The sequence below is a fragment of the Sceloporus undulatus genome, chromosome 6 (genome assembly GCF_019175285.1).
Source record: "Sceloporus undulatus isolate JIND9_A2432 ecotype Alabama chromosome 6, SceUnd_v1.1, whole genome shotgun sequence".
NCBI classification, from domain to species: Eukaryota; Metazoa; Chordata; class Lepidosauria; order Squamata; family Phrynosomatidae; genus Sceloporus; species Sceloporus undulatus.
This window is the reverse complement of record NC_056527.1, coordinates 611,086-620,644: the sequence shown is the minus strand read 5'-3', so window position 1 is coordinate 620,644 and position 9,559 is coordinate 611,086. Positions and strand designations below refer to the sequence as shown.

The window sequence follows — 9,559 nt, the reverse complement described above, 5'->3', positions numbered from 1 at the left end:
CTCTCAAAGAAAACGACAAAGCCTCACTCCTGGATAAATACACTCCATATAGTACAGCATTGCATTAAGTCGGAGCAAATCTATGGCCAGAGGAGAAGCAGGGAGGCTTATTGTGGCTCATCTTGTGCATCAGCCTTGGCTAACATTCCCCAAATGCACAGAGAAATGTGTCCTGTGAAGGCGCCAGTCCCAGGACTTCCTCAGGAAAGGCTTGAAATCCCCTTCAAGAAGAGGAAGCATCATGGCTCCTGAAGGCCTAGGGCTGAGCCTCATCCCCAGAACCACAAGCCCAGCATCGAACAGAAGGACACAATGGGCCCCTCAGAGTCCTTATTTATTCTTGAAATGTACCCCTTGGGAAGCCCCCTCCTCCTCAAGGCCCTCAGGGTTTTGGGGGAGAAGAATAAATGGGGGCCAGGAGGGCATGCATCTCTTTCTGTTTTAACTGCTTCAAAATGGCGGAAAGGCCCTCCTTAGTTTGGAGGGACCAGTCCCCCTCTTCCACACTATTACACCATTCGATCCTGCTTTAATTGCCATGGATGCATCCTCTGGAATCCTGGGATTTGTAATTTGATGAGGCACTAGGTCCCTCTGTCAGGGAATTCTCAGTAGCTGATGAAAACTACAAATCCCAGCAGCCATGATGATACTTAAAGTGGGTCTCTGTCCAGAGAGAGCTCTCAGCTGAATCAACCTCTCTTCCTCTGAGGGGGAAGAAGTCCTACATTTCTTTAATTTCATACAAAGACAGAGAAGGGGACAAAGGCTCGCCCCAGTAATAAAGTCAAATGACCAGGGAGTGCCTGGATCCTTCTTTTTCTGAGGGGAAAGTGCTTTTATCCTTTTCTGTGCCTGAGGGAAATGAATCCACCTCAGACTGAACTAAATGGGGGCCCTCAGAACCATTTTGGGGCTTTTGGAGGTGTTTTTTCTCAGAGCTCCCCAAAGAGCAGCCGTCCCTCAGGATCAGGAACCCCCAAAAAACATTGCTCTGTGGGGTCTATGTCAGCTTTATAACTCGAATAATTTTCTCAGGTTGGAAGGAAGTAGCCAGAAACTGCCTCATCTGCTGTTCTAAAAGGGCAAAAGACAAAAGTGGATGTGAAAGGAATCGCCTCCATTTCTGGGAAATCATGCTGTGACTGTGTTGAAAATGAAAGCTGCTTCTGAACAAGAATGCCGATTGTGGCCTGCCAGCATAACTACTTTTCATTCAGAATAGGGCAAACAAGTCCACTTAGGGGTCACTCCGAACAGCCAAATGTCATGTTCTATGGATGGTGGTCTGTGTGAGTTCAGATGTTCACATGTGCCAGTTGTCTCTGTCCAGAACACCCCGCACACGCACACACAGAGACCCTTCTCTTTCGGGAGGAAAGACTGAATAGTCAGGAACCTTCAGGGAAAAATATTATTTTTTTAAAAAAAGCCCTCAGTAGATGGGTCAGCCTTCCTTTCTCCTTTCTGAGGCAGGGAAAACCCTTCTAGATATCTCCTTACTTTCCTCAGGAGATTGGTCACCTTTCCTTTCTGAGGCAGGGTAGGATTTAACAGTCTCCTCAGAAACAAAGTACTAATAATTGGCAATTACAGTCTTTAAAGATTAAGTGGAAGTCATGCCAGACAAATCTAATCTCTTACTTTGATAAAATTACCAGCTTCATAGATGAAGGGGATGCCATAGATATAGTAGATCTTGATTTCAGGAAGGCCTTTGACAAAGTTCCCCATGACATTCTTGCAAATAAGCTTGTAAAATGTGGGCTAGACAAGGCAACTGTTACATGGATTTGTAACTGGTTGACCGGCCAAACCCAAAGGATGGTCAGCAATGGCTCCTTTTCATCCTGGAGGGAAGTGACCAGTGGGGTGTCCAGTGGGGCTCTGTCCCGGGCCCATGTTATTCAACATCTTTATCAATGACTTGGACAACAGAATTGGAAGCATACTTATCAAATTTGCAGATGACACCAAATTAGGAGGAATAGCTAAAACTCCAAAGGACAGGATCAAAATTCAAGATGACCTGAATAGACTAGAAAGCTGGGCCAAAGCTAACAAAATGAAATTCAACACAGAGAAATGTAAGGTATTGCACTTCGGGAGGAAAAATGAAATGCACAGATATAGGATTATGGGGGAGACCTGGATGAATGAAAGTACATGTGAAAGGGATCTAGGAATCCAAGTAAACCACAAATTGAACATGAGTCAACAATGTGATGCGGCAGCTAACAAGGCCAATGCAATCCTAGGCTGCATCAATATAAGTATAGTGTCTAGATCAAGGGAAGTAAGTTCTATTCTATTCTGTTTGGTCAGGCCCCACCTGGAATATTGTGTCCAGTTCTGGGCACCACAATTTAAAAAGGATGTTGGAAAACTGGAGCCATGTGTCCAAAGGAGGGCAACTAAAATGGTGGAACATCTGGAAACCATGAAGCCCTATGAGGAGAGACTTAGGGAGCTGGGGATGTTTAGCCTGGAGAAGAGAAGGTTAAGAGGTGATACGATAGCCATGTTTAACTATTTGAAGGGAGGCCATATTGAGGAGGGAGCAAGCTTGTTTTCTGATGCTCCAGAGACTGGGACACAATGGAACAATGGATGGAAGCTATAGGAAAAGAGATTCCAGCTCAACATTAGGAGGAATGTCCTGAGAGTAATGGAACAAACTCCTTCCTTGGAGTGTAGTGGAGTCTCCTTCTTTGGAGGTCTTTAAGCAGAGGCTGGATGGCCATCTGTCGGGGATGCTATGATGGAGAGTTCCTGCATGGCAGAATGGGGCTGGACTGGATCAGGGCCCTTGTGGTCTCTTCCAGCTCTATGATTCTATTAATTTTCTCAGCTGCTGTGTGTCTTCTGCTGGTATCCACAAGTTTACATTTCAAGAGTGTCCAGAGGAAGGTGACCAAAATAGTGGAAGGTCTGGAAAACACCAAGCCCTATAATAAGGAGTTTATGAGGGAGCTAGGTATGTTTAGCCTAGAAAAGAGAAGATTAGGTGGTGATATGATAGAGCCCTGTTTAAGTATTTGAAGGGATGTCACATTGAGGATGGAGCAAGCTTGTTTTCTGCTGCTCCAGAGGACACAATGGAGCAATAGATTCAACCTGCAGAAAAAGAGATTCCACCTCAACATTAGGAGGAACTTCCTGAGAAGTAAGGGCTGTTTGACAGTGGAACAAACTCCTTCCTTGGAGATTGTGGTGGAGTCTCCTTCTTTGGAGGTCTTTAAACAGAGGCTGGATGGCCATCTGTCAATGGGGATGCTTTGACTGAGAGTTCCTGCATGGCAGAATGGGGTAGGACTGGATGACCCTTGCAGTCTCTTCCAACTCTATGATTCTATGTCACCTCAAGTCCCATGCTTCCCCTTCTGAGTCTGCAATTTGTTAGCCTTTCAACTTACTTTAAAACAACAACAACACAATAACATTGTTTTCATTGGCGTTTCAATTTACTGAACCTAAACTCCATTTTGAACAAGGGAATCACTTTATTATTCCAATCTTCATTAAAGACCCCCCCCCAAACCCACTAGCCTTAGCTAGTAGCACTTCCACCCCAACTGTCCACAAGGCCATTAAGTGCCCTGTTTGCAGAAACAGAAACTGTGTGCTGCAGCAGTGAGACCAAGAAGAGAGAACCATCCATCTGTCCATCCATCTATGGAGCAAAAATGGACTTTTAGAAACAGAAGAGAGGGTCACAAATGTCCATGAATCTTCCCGGGGGGCCTGGGTTTCAGCCATAGGAGAGACCCACAGGCGCAGTTCCAGCTCCAAGATCCCACAACACAAGTCTTTGTTTCATTCATGTACATATGAATGTAATGTCGGCCCTCTGTATCCACAGATTCAACGGATCCTGTATCCACAGATTCAAACATTCATAATATTCATAATATAATATAATATAAATCCCAAAAGCAAACCTTGCCTTTGCCTTTTCATATACATGGGACACCATTTGACTATTCCAATGTATTTAATGGCACTTGAGCATCCATGGGGGATGGGGGTTTCCTGGAACCAAACCCCAGAAGATACCAAGGGCCCACTGTACCTACCTTTTTCATGCAGCATGTCCCTAGGGACAGAAGGTCTTTCACAGCTGGCTGGGCTGCCAACAATAAATTAAAATAGCGCCTGTCCACCAGCAGCCCACCCACCTTCCCGCTAAGGGTCAGCATTGCCCAGCTCAATCTCTTTGCACCCAGCCTCCTGCTTGAGTTTGGTCAACGTGTCGAGGGGGACCTGGAGTGGGGCGCAGGAGAGCAGGAGGGGACTGTGCATTTGGAGGAAGGGGCGCAGGTTCTCGCCATCATCCCCGCCGTAGCAAGGGAGCAGTTGGCCGTCAGCGTGGGCCGCCTGGTGAGCCTTGAGCTCCTTGCGTTGGCCGAAGATGGCCCCGCACTCAGTGCAAGGGTAGACCCTCTCCACGGTGTGGGTGAGGTGGTGGGTGCGCAGGTTCCCCTTGTACTTGAAGCTCTTGCCGCACTCCAGGCAGGTGAAGGGGCGCTCGCCCGTGTGGATACGCCGGTGCTTCATGAGGGTGGTCTTCAGGTTGAAGGTCTTCCCACACTCCCCACAGACAAAGGGCCGCTCCCCGGTGTGGATGCGCTGGTGGGTGATGAGGGTGCCCTTGCGGTTGAAGCTCTTGCCGCACTCCAGGCAGGAGAAGGGCTTCTCGCCCGTGTGGATGCGCTGGTGCTTGATCAGCTCCCCGTTGTGGCTGAAGCACTTGCCACAGTCAGCGCAGGCGAAGGGCCGCTCCCCAGTGTGGATGCGCTGGTGGCGGGTGAGGTCCCCATTGCGGCTGAAGCTCTTCCCGCACTCGGGGCAGCTGAAGGGCCGGTCGCCAACATGGATCTTCTGGTGGAGAATGAAGGTCTTCTTGGCACAGAAGCCCTTGCCGCACTCACTGCAGACGAAGGGCCGCTCGCCACGGTGGATCTTCTGGTGGGTGACGAAGTTGGCCTTGCGGTTGAAGGCCTTCCCGCACTCCTGGCAGGCGTAGGGCTTCTCCCCGGTGTGGATCCGTTGGTGGAGGATGAAGGTCTGCTTGGAGCAGAAGCTCTTCCCGCAGACTGTGCACTCAAAGGGCTTCTCCCCCGTATGGATGCGCAAGTGGCGCATCAGGTCCCCCTTCTGGCTGAAGCTCTTCCCGCACTCTGTGCAAGGGAACGGCTTCTCCCCTGTGTGCACCCGCAGGTGCGTGATCAGGTTGCCCCGGTGCTGGAAACGCTTCCCACACACGCTGCAAGCGAAGGGGCGCTCAGCGGCCGTGTAGGTCTTGCTGGAGCGCTTGGAGACAGCCTCTGGGGTGGGCAAGGCTGGAGGAAGGAGCTTCTCCCTGGGGACACTGAAGCCACCGAGAGGGGATGACGTTCTTTTGGGTATTCCTCCTGAAGCCTTCTGGGTCCCCAGGTCGCTCCCCTGCCCAGTCCATGGATCTCTGTCGCTCTTGGGAGAACCTGTAAAGTGGGGCGCATCATCTTCCGGCTCCATCTTCACAATGACATCAGGTCTGGGGTCGGCTGTATGGAGAAGAAAGAGAAGGGTTAGGGTTAGGGTTAGGGAAGAGAAGGAAAAGAAGGAGGAGAAGGACAAAGAGGAGGAGGAGGAGGGATTCAGCAGCTGCTTCTCCACAAGCCTACCTCCAAACAGCTCTCTTGGGGAGCAGAGCCCCCTATAACTGGGGCTCTTGCATTGCAGATAGTGATGGCAGGGGAGAGGGTCAGTGGAGAGCATCCTCAGTCTGGCCCATGTGCCAAAGAGTTTGGAAGGGTTTCGCTCACACACACACAGACCCCCAAGTCCAGACTTTCTCTTGGGGTGCCACAACGAGTGACAAGAGTGGGGAGCCCCCTTGCTAACCATGCCAGGGGTGGGCAATGTGTGGCCCAAGGGTGGCACGGGGTCCTCCAAGGATGTTTTTGTGGGCCTTGGTTCCCCCAGGAAAAAAGTCTCCAGAAAAAGACTTCCTGGGAAAAACAAAAAAACTTACAGTAAAGACCGAAAGAAAAGGATTCCCAAGATTTCTTCTCATCCCTGAAAAGGAAGGGCCAGCTGCCATTGCCAAAGCCTCTGGATGTGCCAGTTCTCCTTTAAATAGGCTGACAGCTTCCTTTCTACACGGTTTTAATATTTTAAAATAGACCTTTCCTTTTGCAAAAACAGAAAGGGGACTTTGGATCACATCCAAGTTATCAGGATTTGTTTTGTTTTTTGACTTCCTGGCAGTTTGTGCAGCCTCCAGAGAGTCCTGGGACAAAAAATATCCCCTGGACCCAATCCTATTACCAGTCCTACTCTACACAAAGGACTCGATTGGGATGCCCAGAGCTCCTGAGGAGAGGGGTGCAGTTCCTATGGGGTTCATCATGGCAGTAATCATAAGCATGGTCTGAAGGATACACACACACACACCCCAAATGCATCTGTGTGCAACAGAGACCCAGCTGTCCCCCATTTGGACCCCCAGCAGGGTCTAATGCCTGCAAAGCCAGAGGTGCCCCAGATGTTCCCTTGAAAGGGCCAAAGAGCCTCCAGTACTCACAGGAATCCGTCTCATTGCTGGACTCTCCGTCACTGGACTCCCCGGACCCTGCGCCGTACAAACCGTCCTCCGGCTCCGTCTTGATAGCAACTTCCCGCTTGGCCCCTGAAAGAGGACAAATAAAAGTCACATCCCTCGCTGGCTCTTCCTAATGTTGGGGTGAAACCTCTTCTCCTATAGTTTGAGACATGACAGAGACGTCTTTAAGTATCTGAGAAGAGATATCAGGTGGGAGATGGAGCGAGGCTGTTTTCGGCTGCTCCAGAGCATAGAACGTGAACCAAAGGATGCAGATTGCAAGAGAGAAGAATCAGTCTAGACACTAGGAAGAACCTTTTGACTTAAGAGCTCTTGGAGAGTGGTGTATGGACTGCCTTGGAATCCCCTTCTTTGGAGGTCTCTAAAGAGAAGCTGGATTGAGGAGGGCAAAAATTAACAAAATTAGCAATTAAATTGAAAAACAGCCAATACATTTTATAGCTAGAAAGCCTGGAGCTGGATCAGGATGGACTAGAGGAAAGGACTCTAGTCAAAGAGATCTCTTCCTGGCTCTTCCTGGTATCTCTGGCTTGTTTATTGCCCCAAGCGGTGCCTGGATGTCTGCAATGACCCAAACAAGGAATGCCAGAATGCCAGGCTAAGAGAGTGAGTGAAAACAGTCCTGATAAGGGCATCGATGGGGTGCCCATGTGGGGTTTCAAATGTACATTTTTTGTTTAATTCTATGGCTTGGAAGTACTTTGTTTGAATTCCTATAGAAAGGTACAGTATGTCACCTGTAGACCAGGGCTTCAGACCTTTGGAAAATATTCCTAATACACTGCTGAACTTTCATTCACTTCTTGGGCTCCCTGCAATAGATGGGCATCTCTGAGGAGCGCCTTCGCCGGGTATTCCTGCATGGCAGATATGGGGCTGGGCTGTATGGCCCCTGGGGTCCCTTCCAATTTTAGGATTCCTTGACACAGGACCACTCCTGCACCCTTGAACAAATGCCCCACACAAAATGTCTCCCCAAAGACCAAATACATCCATGAATTTATACATGGAAGGACAGCAGGGGTTTCTCTTGGGGAGAGCAACTGGCATTAAGGATCCTGATCTAAGTCTGGTCGCACCCACAGAAAGGAAGGCATCTTTCTCACGCCAGAAGGGATACCAGGGAAGGGATGTGTGTCACTCTCTGCTTATTTATTAGTTAATTTGTTTATTTAATGGTCTTTTAATCTGCTTCAATTATTTTATGGTTTTTAAACTGTCCCAGTCTGCTCAATTCAGTTTTGCTTGAAGGTAGTAGATATTATATCGCCCAAACTAAGCATCGCATACAAATAAACTAAGGTTAAAGTAAGCAGATTAAAACAAGGCAAAACCATGAAAATAATTAGAGAAGATTAAAAGCACATTAAACAATTCAATAAGGTCATTTTGAATTTCAATAGATTAGAAAGCTGGGCCAAAGCTAGTGAAATTCAACAGAGAGAAATGTAAGATACTGTATATAGACAGAAAAATTAAATGCACAGATATAGGATGGTGGAAACCTGGCTTAATATGTGAAAGGGATCTAGGAGCCCAGGTAGGCCATAAGTTGAACATGAGTCAACAGTGCAATGCGGCAGCTAAAAAGGCCAATGCGATCCTAGGCTGCATCACTGTCTGCAGATGTCAGAATGGAGGGCTATGGGGAGTTCCTCCTGGACAGGAAATGTAGGACATGTCCTGGAACAGGAAGACATCTGGTCATCCTGCGTGAAGGGAGCCCCATTCCTTTGCCAAAGGCAAAGAAGAATCTCTCTCTCTCTCTCTCTTACCTGGCATGGGTTCAGGAGGCGCCTCTCTCTTGGTCTCTGGGGGGCTCTGGGGGCATTCGATGGGCAGCTCCTCCTCTGGTTCCTCCTTCACCACAACCTTGTGTCCTGGAGCATCCCACCCTGAGACTGGAAGGAGGAGACCCCCATCAAGCCAAGGTCCAGCCCAAGCCCCCTTGTCTCCCTGCGGCATTTCTGGACCCCAACACCCACATCGTCCCCCAAGGGTGGGCTGAACAATGACCCACAAGTCACTCACCTGGGCTGGAGGACCTCCTCATCTTGCTCTCCATTTACTGGTGGTGGTGGGTTTTCCAGCCACACAAGTCCCCTTCTCTCTCGGCCCACGCTTTTACTTCAACACAACCTGTTGAACATGGAACGAACAAGCACTTCCTGAAATGCTTCTCCTTTGCAACCAAGACGCAGAGCCCTCAATTCATGCCCACATCGCTGGACAGTCATGTGCTGTGTTTGCACAAAATCCTATGGTCAAAAGGCATCCCAGTGGTCATCTATCCCTCCCCCAGGCTTACCTGGCAGAGCGGGGCAGGTCAAAATGAAGCCGGACGGGGGACATTTCCAGGTGGGGGGGCCAGGACACCCCAAAAACCCCTCTCATGATGGTAGTGTAGCACCCCAAAGATTGCTATGGTCTCCCCTGGAAAAGCCAGAGGCACCTTCGGAGCCCCAGAGAAGTTGGGGAGAGGCTTCCTTTCATCTCCTCACAGCGGCAATCGGCTTTTTGCAGAGTTTCAGACCTGCAAAGAAGGGAAAAGGGCCCATTAAAGGGTCTCCGATCTCAATGAACAGCATCTGACGATTCTATGATCGTTTGTCTCTGCTAATTAGGACCATGGCTCATCAGACAAGGAAGCATTTGGGCTTTCTTCGTTTGTTCTTGTGCAGAAATAAAGAAAAGATCAGGGGAAAGAGTCGACCCAAATTAAGAATCTAATAAAGATTTTTAAACAGTTGCGGTGCAGAGGAGGGAACTGATGTCGCTAGACTGCATCTTCCATCCTTCTTCACCCCACTGGGGATGATGGGATCTGCAGTCCAACAGCCAAACAATTCCCATCTCTGTGTGAAACGGTGTGTTATTTGATATCTTTAGTCTTGTCTTTCAGAGGCGTGCATGGTTTTATCATCTTTGCACATACCCCACTTTCATCATCAC

At 48.9% G+C, this 9,559-nt stretch overlaps 1 protein-coding gene across 1 annotated transcript in view; it reads right to left on the bottom strand.

The window, feature by feature from the left end:
- Positions 1–3,608: 3,608 nt before the first annotated feature.
- Positions 3,609–9,559, bottom strand: part of LOC121933139 (zinc finger protein OZF-like) — a 9,982-nt gene continuing 4,031 nt past the window's right edge. Inside the window, exons 2-6 of the mRNA XM_042472478.1 lie at positions 8,916–9,140; positions 8,639–8,746; positions 8,383–8,508; positions 6,569–6,673; positions 3,609–5,546 (exon numbers count right to left, since the gene is read on the bottom strand). Coding sequence (XP_042328412.1) covers positions 4,186–5,546; positions 6,569–6,673; positions 8,383–8,508; positions 8,639–8,672 — 1,626 coding nt within the window. The 5' untranslated portion in view covers positions 8,673–8,746; positions 8,916–9,140 and the 3' untranslated portion in view covers positions 3,609–4,185. The remainder of the gene's footprint in view (positions 5,547–6,568; positions 6,674–8,382; positions 8,509–8,638; positions 8,747–8,915; positions 9,141–9,559) is intronic.